General features: G+C 31.8%; 1 protein-coding gene across 1 annotated transcript; it reads right to left on the bottom strand.

Annotated features, from left to right (window-relative positions):
• Positions 1-370: 370 nt before the first annotated feature.
• LOC135950669 (uncharacterized) lies at positions 371-915 on the bottom strand. Its single transcript, XM_065500200.1, has 2 exons — positions 451-915; positions 371-388 (listed from the first exon to the last, which is right to left on the bottom strand). The coding sequence occupies exons 1-2, from the start codon at positions 913-915 to the stop codon at positions 371-373; spliced, it is 483 nt and encodes a 160-aa protein (XP_065356272.1).
• Between the last annotated feature and the right edge of the window lie 9,602 nt (positions 916-10,517).

Raw genomic sequence — 10,517 nt, 5'->3', positions numbered from 1 at the left:
CGTCGGCGACAATAAACTTCCAGGAGAAACTTCTTCTTAAACCAAGTGTTGGGGATAGGATAGCATCACCATACGTATTGATTGGTGTTCCATTAGCGGCGAACAATTTATAATTTTCTGGACGTTTCTTTAAATTTTCTTTTGACAAAGGTAAAACTGATATGTCAGCTCCAGTGTCAATCAAAAAACGTTTTTGAAGTTGGGAATCGAAAATAAATAAACGATTTGTTGCTTGGCTTCGGTCACTAGTTGTATTTAGTGACCGCCTTGGGAGTTTTCCGAATGTGTAGCATTGTACGAACATGGTTGACGACAACATCTAGCGTTATTTCCAAACTTACGATGATAATAGCATACCTGTTCTGATGAACTACGAGATCTTCGTGATCTGTTACGGGAATTAGAGCGTGATGAACGACGGTTTCGAGAATTTTGGAGATTTTTTACTACATTCGAGGAAGTGGGTAAAATTGCTTGAGTCTGAGGAGGTAAACGCTGAAGCCACATAGTGCGGAGGAACTCATCTTTGACACCACCGTTGGCTAGACTACGCATTTCTCGTAATAAAAGGCTTGGTTTCTTGTCACCAATTGGTAATTCATTTAGCAGAGTTTTTATGCGCTTCTCTTCAGAAATGGAGAAATGGTCAATGAGGCGCTGTTTTATTTTGGTGTAGGCATCGTTTGGTCGTTCAGTAATTATGTCACTGACTTGGGAGAGAACTTCTGGATCTAGTTCCGGTAAAACTGCAAAATACTTCGAGTTTTCATTGACTATGTTATGGTTCTCAAATTGTGCCTCCAACTGGGCAAACCAAATTGCTGGATTTTCTTTCCAAAATCGTGTAATACGGAGTGTTACCGTTGATGTAGTTACAACAGGTTCTGCTGCGGAATCTTGAGCATGTCTAGGCATCTTGCGTGAAGAATTCGGGGTCACCAATTTAAAAAAATGTTTTTTCTATATTATATTTTTCAAGACTAAAAATATTTTTTTATTTTTTCATATTTTCTACAAAAAGTTATTAATAAATTCAATAAAACTATTTTTATATTTTATTTTTTAAAACAAGTAGTTTTATGGTAGAGTAGTAGTTGCTACAGGTCCATTCCTTTAAGATATTTTTAGTCCCTTATATCTTAAAGGAATGGACCTAGGCTTTCTTTTGAGCAAAAAAAAAAAAATTAAAAAAAGGGCCCATACTGGAAAAAATTTCGATTTTGCAAAAAAATTTAAAAAATTGTATATCTTGAGTTACAAAGTATTTATTTTGATAGATATCCCACTCGCATCCCACTAAGGGACCTAAAATATCTTAAAGGAATGGACCTGAGCTTTCTTTTGACTAAAAAAAAAATTTTAAAAAGGGCCCATTTTGAAAAAAAAATTCGAATTTGCAAAAAAAAGTCAATAGTTGAATGTCTTGAGTTACAACATTTATATTTTGATAGATATCCAACTCACATCTTACTAAGTGACAAAATAGGTCTTAAAGGAAAAGACCTAAGCTTTCTTTTGAGCAAAAAAAAAATTTTAAAAAAAGGTCCCATATTGGAAAAAATTTCGATTTTGCAAAAAAAATTCAAAAATTGTATGTCTTGCGTTACAAAATATTTATTTTGATAGATATCCCACTCGCATCCCACTAAGGGACTAAAAATATCTTAAAGGAATGGACCTAGGCTTTCTTTTGAGCAAAAAAAAAGTTTAAAAAAAGGGCCCATATTGGAAAAAATTTCGATTTTGCAAAAAAAATTAAAAAATTGTATATCTTGAGTTACAAAATATTTATTTTGATAGATATCCCACTCTTATCCCACTAAGGGATAAGAGTGGGAAGCGACCAAAAGGGTCTTCAAGGATACTAAATAAGCTTTTGTTTGAGCTAAAAAAAAAAAATTAAAAGAGGGTCCATTTTGAAAAAAAAGTCAACAAAGTTTTTGATTTTGCAAAAAAAGTCAAAAATTGTATGTTTTGAGTTACAAAATATTTATTTTGATAGATATCCCACTCGCTTCCCACTAAGCGACCAAATAGGTGTTCAAGGAAAATATCTAAGCTTTATTTTAAGAAGATATTAAAAATTTTTTATTTTTTTTTTAAATAGCTATCTAAACTATTTGGGACACATCACTTGACATGAAATGCCGCATATACATATGGGGCATTTCATGTCAAGTGAACCAACTTTTGAAATCGATGTCGATGTAAAATTTTGAAATTTTTTCAAACAGGTGTTTTTTCTTATCCATGTAACTTATTGTTCTTAGCAAAATGTGTCCCAAATAGTTTAGATAACTCTTTCTCCAATCTTTCGAAAAAAATATTTAAAAAAAAAAATAAAAATTTTTTAATATTTTTTCTCCGAAATCAAAAACTTTTTTGACTTTTTTTTTAAATGGACCCTTTTTTTCTTAAAATAAAGCTTAGATATTTTCCTTGAACACCTATTTGGTCGCTTAGTGGGATATCTATCAAAATAAAAATGTTGTAACTCAAGACATTCAATTATTGACTTTTTTTTTGCAAATACGATTTTTTTTTCAAAATGGGCCCTTTTTTAAAAAAAAAATTTTTAGTCAAAAGAAAGCTTAGGTCCATTCCTTTAAGATATATTTGGTCCCTTAGTGGGATACGAGTGGGATATCTATCAAAATAAATATTTTATAACTCAAGAAATACAATTTTTGACTTTTTTTTTGCATAATCGATTTTTTCTCCAATATGGGGCCTTTTTTTAAATTTTTTTTTGCTCAAAAGAAAGCTTAGTTCTTTACCTTTAAGACCTATTTGGTCGCATAGTGGGATACGAGAGGAATATCTATCAAAATAAATGTTTTAACACAAAAATTGTATATCTTGAGTTACAAAACATTTATTTTGATATATATCCCACTCGCATCCCACTAAATTGCAAAACGGGCCCATTTTAAAAAAAAGTCAAAAAAGATTTTGCCAAAAAAATCAAAAATTGTATATCTTGAGTTACAAAATATTTATTTTGATAGATATCCCACTCGTATCCCACTAAGGGACCTAAAATATCTTAAAGGAATGGACCTAAGCTTTTAAAATAGGGCCCATTTTGAAAAAAAAGTCAAAAAAGTTTTGATTTCGGAAAAAAAATATTAAACATTTTTTATTTTTTTTTTTTAAATACTTTTTTTCGAAAGATTGAAGAAAGAGCTATTTAAACTATTTGGGACACATTTTGCTAAGATAGGTAATAAGTTACATGGATAAGAAAAAACACCTGTTTGACCAAAATGTAAAAATTTGACCCCCTATAACTCAGAGAGTTCTCGACCGATCTTGTTGAAAAATGTTGTGTGAGTTACTATACCATACATAGAACTGACCTCGGTGCAAATTTCATCCCGATCGGAAGACATGAAATGCCCCATATATAAAAGAGTAACGTGATTGACTGACTGATTCATTCATCATCGCACAGCCCAAACGGCTAAAGCTAGAAACTTGAAATTCGGGAAATGGGTTCCTTTTACAACATTCAGATCCACTAAGAAGGTATTTTTGGAAATTAGGTCGTTAAGGGGGACAAGTGGGACAAAAACGGGTAAAACCTGTACCTCTATATCTCCAAAACAAATAAATATAGAAATAATATTATATAGATTTAATATTTTAAATGCGTCCGCCTTTAATCAAAAAAAGAGCCGACAGGTGTCTGATACTTTTTTGAAATTCGAAATTCAAGTGCCCGTAGAACCGTCTGTTAACATGTATATCTCCGACATAAATAAACATAGAAATACTATATTAAATACATCTGGCTCAGATCAATAAAGACTGGAAATTGGTACTTTTTTGAAATTCGAATTCCTAAGGCCTAAAAATTGTATCCTTTTTTGGTACTTTTTCATCAAAATGTATTTTCTCAATAAAAATTGCATGAACTATTATTTTCAAATAATACGTATTACTGATAATTAATAGGTACTTTTTGAAAATTATTTCTTCACGGGGGGCGAAAAGGTCCCAAAAAATAGGTAAAACATGATATTTATTATCTAACATTAACGAAATTATAAAATAAAACAGACAATCCTAAAATCCTTCAAAAACTAACACACTATTTGAAATTCGATTACAAACGTGTAAAAATGGGAAAAACTTCAATACACATACTTTGGTACTTTTTTCAAAAGTATTTTTTCCCTATTTTATATTGTGTACTCTTATTTATTTTTTTTAATAAAAATTATTGCGCTGCCATAGAGTTTCGAACCCATGTTGTTCGATTACAAAGCAGGAATCTACTTAAACCCTTTGACTACATCACTTCGTTTCTTTTTCATATCTAAAAAATTATTTTATTTTCAAAATTGTTTGTTCACCAATGGTGAATTATATTAGTTGAATTATATTGGTGTTGAAAATAGAAACAGTTCAGACAAAAACCTTAACCCTAAAGGGAAAAAGTCGGCTAAACAGTTTTTTCAATTTCTTTTTCCAAACCAATATCACTTTTTAATGTTTTCTTTTAAAATTTAGAAAATTGTAATTGGTAATTTTTGTAAACTTTTTAAATTAATGAATTTAGAAATATTTATCCTAAGTGTATTGAGGATCTCTAAGATGGATAAAGCTTCTTATAGTTAATGAGAGTGCTTCTGGAAAAGCTTCTTATAGTTAATGAGAGTGCTTTGGAAAAGCTATGTGAACCAGATTAGCTAAACAAAAAAATATTAAAGTATATCAGTATTATTTTGTAGGTCCTTTTTAATTTGATAACTCACCTAAGAAGCGCCTTTCGAAGTTCATTAAAAATGCTATTTTTCTTAAGTGCTTTGATAGAAGCTCAATTTTTACTGGATTAACACATAAAAGTTTAATTTCTTCTTCACGACTGCCAAATATTTTTTTTTCATCATTTATTTATTGTATCTTCATTATTTAATGAACTAACTATAAGTGGTTCAAATCTTATATCTAATAATTATTATTTAATTAGTCCAGCCAGTGCCGGAGGAAAAAATTTTTTATTCACGGTTGTTTTGGTTAAATTGGCATTCTTCCTTCTAGATTAGGTCTGCTGTGTGCCTCCTTCTTAATCGAGTGTGGCCACGGTTATCTAATATGTTGCGGGCCAGCGGGTTTGGGTGAACTTCAAGTTTTTTTTAAATATTTTTGTACATTTTTCGAGATTTCAGTTTTTACAATGGGCACGTTTAGATCTTTGTGTATATCAAACCAGGGGGGCAACTGTGATCATTCTTAGAAACTTGTTTTGGCGTCTTTGGATCATTTCTACATTTGACGCTGAGGCCGTGCCCCATAACTGTATGCCATAATACCATATCGGTTTTATGATCATGTTATAAAGTAGAAGTTTACAATCTAATCTAAGCGTAGAGTTTCAATTGATTTCAATTTCATTTGAGTCAACTTTGCATCACGCAATGTAAATGTTATGTGTGTACATTTTTGCTTGTTGACTTTAATTCCAACTCGTTGACTCCAATTTCCAACAGCTTATGTATGTTTGCGGGTAAATTTTGACTCAGTTTGTATATTAATCCGATGTCGATGAAGTGTGCGGAACAGATTTCATTTCTTCAAACGCTTTTCTCACCATATTTACAAGTCTATGGGTTTGTTCGATAGTACTGTGTTTTCTTCTAAATCCAAATTGATGATTCGGAATACAATTGTTTTCAGTTAACATCGGGTACAACTTGTTCATAAGTATCTTCTCAAATAGCTTTGATATATTAGACAATATGCTGATGGGTCTGTATGATTCTACTTTTGTGTGATCTTTTCCCGGCTTGGGTATCATGGTAACCAGTGAAACCTTCCATTCTGGAGGATAATATTCAAGTCGTAATATAGCATTAAAAATAAAAAGAATTATTTTTATTGCTATCCGGGGTAGCTCCATAAGCATCTTGTTGCTGATCTTGTCCAAACCAGGCGCTTTTTTGGGATTTAAATCAACAATAGCATTTTCGATATCTCGAATCTCAAAACGTAGGGGTACGGCTGCTCCAAAATGGGGTGCAACAGGTGGAAACTCAATTGCTTCGTTTGATGTGTTCGGTGTAAATACTTTTTTTAAATGATTAACAAACAGATTCCCTTTTTCAGTATCATTTCTTGCCCAACCACCACTTGAATTTCGTAAGGGGGACTTACATATAACGGGTCTTTTAAGACTTTTTGTTGCTCGCCATAATGAGTAATCCGATTGCGGGGTTGCGTCCAGGCTTTCTAAATATTTATTCAATGATTCCATTTTTCGAAATTCTAAGAGCTTTTTATACAATCTTTAAGCTTCGATTTTAGTTGGGGGGATCTGTGCAATTGCCACTCTCTGCGAAATCTTATTTTTTCATTTAAGAGCCGTTCGACATCTGCAGAATTAATTCTATTATATCTGAATTGTCGGGGTGTTTGGGTAGCATGTTTAGCAGCCAGTTTGAGATTTTTATCGAAATTGATACGAGAGTGATCGATGTTATCTGGTGTTCTTAGCGGTATGTTTTCCGAGCAATGTGTACTGAGGTATTTTTTATATTTGAGCCAATTTATTCTTGTGCCTGCCATCGCTAAATTACCAGTCGGGGATACAATTTCTAGGGGGCTCAATAAAGTAACAATAGTAGGTGAGTGATCTGAAGATAGTTCCAGCGAGGATTCAATTTGAATAATTTCTCTAGTGATATTTTTCATCACGCTAAAATCTATAACATCCGATATTTTTCGTGGGTCAGTAGGCCAGTAAGTAGGTTGGCCGCTCGAAAGCACATTCAAGTCCATTTTAGAAATTGTATCGAACAAAACACGACCTTTAGGGGTAATCAGTCGTAATCCCCAGAATGTGTGTTTAGCATTATAATCGCCAGCAGCCAGGAAACGGGGTCCTAGTGATTTAAAAAATCTATTATATTGACTTTCTGTAATTGAAAATCTAGGGGGTGAGTATATCGATGAAATCACTAAGTTTCGACGAAAATCTTCAAGACAGATTGTAGTAACTTGAAGATAATCTTCGCAAAAATCACACATTAAGTAGTGTTTGATTCGAGCTTTTATTAAAATTACCGAGCCTCCTCATGCTCTACCTCTGGGATCTTTGGTGTCATATATTACATATCCATTTATTCGAAATGAACTTCTGGACGTCAAATGAGTTTCAGAAACCAGTATTACATCAATTTGTTGGTTTCTTAAAAAATATTCGAGTTCGTTTTTGTGTTGGCGTATGCCGTTTGCATTCCAAAAACATATTCTTAGGCAGTTCATGGTCTGTTAAGCACAGCCTGCAATAACATTGATTGCATCTTAAGCATTTCTTGCATCATGTTACTCATTGAGTTTGTAAAGTTATTTACCGATTGCACAAGAGTTTCTATTGTAGATTCTAGTCGGGTAAAATTGAAAATTGGCGTTTGCTCTCTTACCTCTGGGTTCACATTTTCGTTTTGTAGTTGACGGACTTGCGTCTGAGTTTGGTTGTTTCTAAGTACATTTGCATATGTTACTTTGTTGTCATATGTCTGTTGCAACGGGGGGTAGTTAAAATTGTTGTTATTTAATGGCTGCGCGGGGAAAATCTTTGGTTTCTGGCTTTGTGATTTTTTAACAATTGAGTAGACAGGACAAACCCTATAGTTTGCTGTTTGGTTACCTCCGCAATTGCTGCATTTTTTATTTTAGGATCATCTTTGGATTTGTTACATTGGGATGTGTTATGCAACTCCCCACAAATAACACATACTGGTGGCAATTTGCAATATGCCTTGGTGTGTCCATATTCTTGGCAATTCATTCATTGGACTGGGCCAAATCGGTTGTGTGGTGCTTCTACCGTAATTTTACGATGCAATAAGTACTTCAGGTTATATATGGGATGTGTTTCATTTTTTTTTTCAGGTTTATGTCACCGGGTTCAAGTTCAACACGGAAGAGTGGTTGGGGTTTTTTTTCGCGATTTCTAATATTTATCACAATTTTTGTCTTAAAGCCTTTATCTTCTAAGCTTTGCTTTATTTCAAGTGGTTCAACATTACAGTCAATACCCTTTATTACAACTTGCTTCCTTTCAGCTGATAAGTGTAAACACTGTTCTTTTGAGTTGCAAAATATGTTACAACCTTTCTATAATCGTTTTCACTATTGACCTGTATTTTAGTTTCATGAATCGTGGCTTTCTGAGGCTCTGAACCAGTGAATTTGAATTATTTTCTCTCAAGTAAATAGGGGGTGGTTTTGTAGCGGTAATTTTATTTACTGGTTCATCTGTTTCACATTCCAGAATAGAAAAACGACATTTAATTTAGACAAGGTTGCCGCTTTCGAAGACTTGGGACTTCGTGCCCGTTTTAATATTGTAACATACCGGTCCATTCCAACCTGTATTTGGGATTTATTATCTTTATTTAATGGTTGACTAATCTTGGGTATAGCGCCGCTTAATGGGTTAATTTTAATTGTCGTCGGTGTGGTGGATTTCGTTTATAAAGCTGATATTGCTAGCATACTTTCAGGCGTAAATAAAGTATTTGTATTTTATGGTAAGTCCAGATTAACAGCTGTTGGGTTTTCTTTTGTTTGACAATCATTAGTTGTTAACAATGCGGGGGAACAAGAACGAGCACGGTTAACAGGCTTGGCGGTTAAAAACAAGTTGTCATCTATTCTTCTGTTTGTTTTGTTTATATTTTTTTCATCTACATTAACTGTAACGTATGCATTTCTGCCGTTTACACTTAGCCTTCGCTCACTGTTTTCGTTAAAGAGACTCATTAAAGAATATTTGTAATTACTTTCGTTAACACTCTTGATCTTTATTTAATAGTCAATTCACAAAAAAGGTTAAAAAAATATAAAGAATTTTCTTTACTTATTTGTCTTTTAGTTGGTGTTTTTTGTATTTAATAATATTATTAAAATAAAAGCGTCTTTCGCGTAAATAATAAATAGGTGATATTTATATTTATTTTCCGATAGATACATTAAAATAACGAATTAACTCGGAGTAAAAATAAAACACGTCTAGTTTCAATCACCATCAACACAATGTCCAAATATGAACTGTCAATAATAATGTTTACCAAAATGGCGGCAAAACAAAGTAGTATACCTTCCCGGCGGACACCCTTTACATTCTCATTGGGTACATTTTCTTTCTTTTGGCTGTACTTTGTCACCCTTAAGCCGAAAAGTCAATAAAATTTCGTATCATAAAACTAATTTCAAACAGTATTTGTTTTAAATTTTATTATTATTATTATTATTTACTTTTATTGAAAATTTGTTTCAATTATTTAAATTGAAAGTAGTTTTTACAATATTTGTTATGAGAGCCTAAAACCTAGGTCTGTTGTCAAAAATCTTATATGAATAGGCTTTAATTTATTGATACACAGTACTACATAATTTAATACAGCCCCGCTTTCTCAACTGCGTGAGTTACGTCACTCTAAATCATACATTTCGTCCTTTAAGGTAGGGTCACACACGGCAAATATTTGCTCAAAAAACCACTTTTTTTTAGCACAAATTTGTTTGATCTTGCAAGGTTTTGCAATATCAAACAGCATGAAATAAAATAAAACTCAATTTTTTGTTTTGAATCATCCTAAGTAAAATAAGTTTTTGAAATAAATAAAAGAATTCAAATGTATTTTATTTAGTGGTTACATATTTTTCGTCAAATATTTGTCATGTGTGACCCTACCTTTAGAATCTAAGTATGTTCATTATAGTGTCACTAATTACGGTTTATTTTTGATTTTTAGAGCTTACAAGGTATATATGTATTTAAATAAGGTTTAGATGTTGGAAATTTAATTTTGCCAATTATTATTTAAGAAAAAAATCACATCACTCTGTAAATATTACCATAAAAATTCATGAAAAACAAGAACAATTTATACAAAAAAATTTATCAAAGTGAGATTTTATTTTATTGTATCGAACACGATCTGTTTGGATACCATGCAGGCTAAACCCTTCGACTATAGCAGAATATTTGTTTTTCTGTTTAAAAAATTATTTTTATTTTCAAAATGAGTTTTTCAACAATTCACCATTAGTTGAATTCCACCTTAATCCTTATTTGGTATATTTTACGACAAATAGTAAATTTCTTTAATACGTGAGTCGTAACTTATTGATATTTTTTCTAGATTCTATATGATTAATTCTCAGTAAATGATCCTGGAAACATTAAAGTTATAATCTAAACATGTTCATATATCAGGAACAAATTTTATGTATGTGGTTTAATTTTTGATTTTTCGAAATTAACGATCATATCGACGTAAATGTGATTACATACGTTTTTATATGTACCCACAAATGGGTACATAATTGTATTTTTTTATCTTACTTATTGATTTCCCTGATTTATGAACTTGGTAAAATACAAATTTCTAGGTATTTCAAAAATGTGTTCTTTCTTCTGATTACATTTCTTCTTCTTTATTTGCATTATACTTCTCTACCTAAGTTTAGTATGGTTATAGCTAAAAGGGACTTAATATTTA

The sequence above is a fragment of the Calliphora vicina genome, chromosome 2 (assembly GCF_958450345.1).
Source record: "Calliphora vicina chromosome 2, idCalVici1.1, whole genome shotgun sequence".
In the NCBI taxonomy this organism is placed as follows: domain Eukaryota; kingdom Metazoa; phylum Arthropoda; class Insecta; order Diptera; family Calliphoridae; genus Calliphora; species Calliphora vicina.
The sequence above is the reverse complement of the archived record's forward strand: the minus strand, read 5'-3'. Positions and strand labels throughout refer to the sequence as shown.

Coding starts and splice junctions, on each gene's coding strand:
- LOC135950669 (XM_065500200.1), bottom strand. CDS start 915: ATGCCTAGACATGCTCAAGATTCCGCAGCAGAACCTGTTGTAACTACA.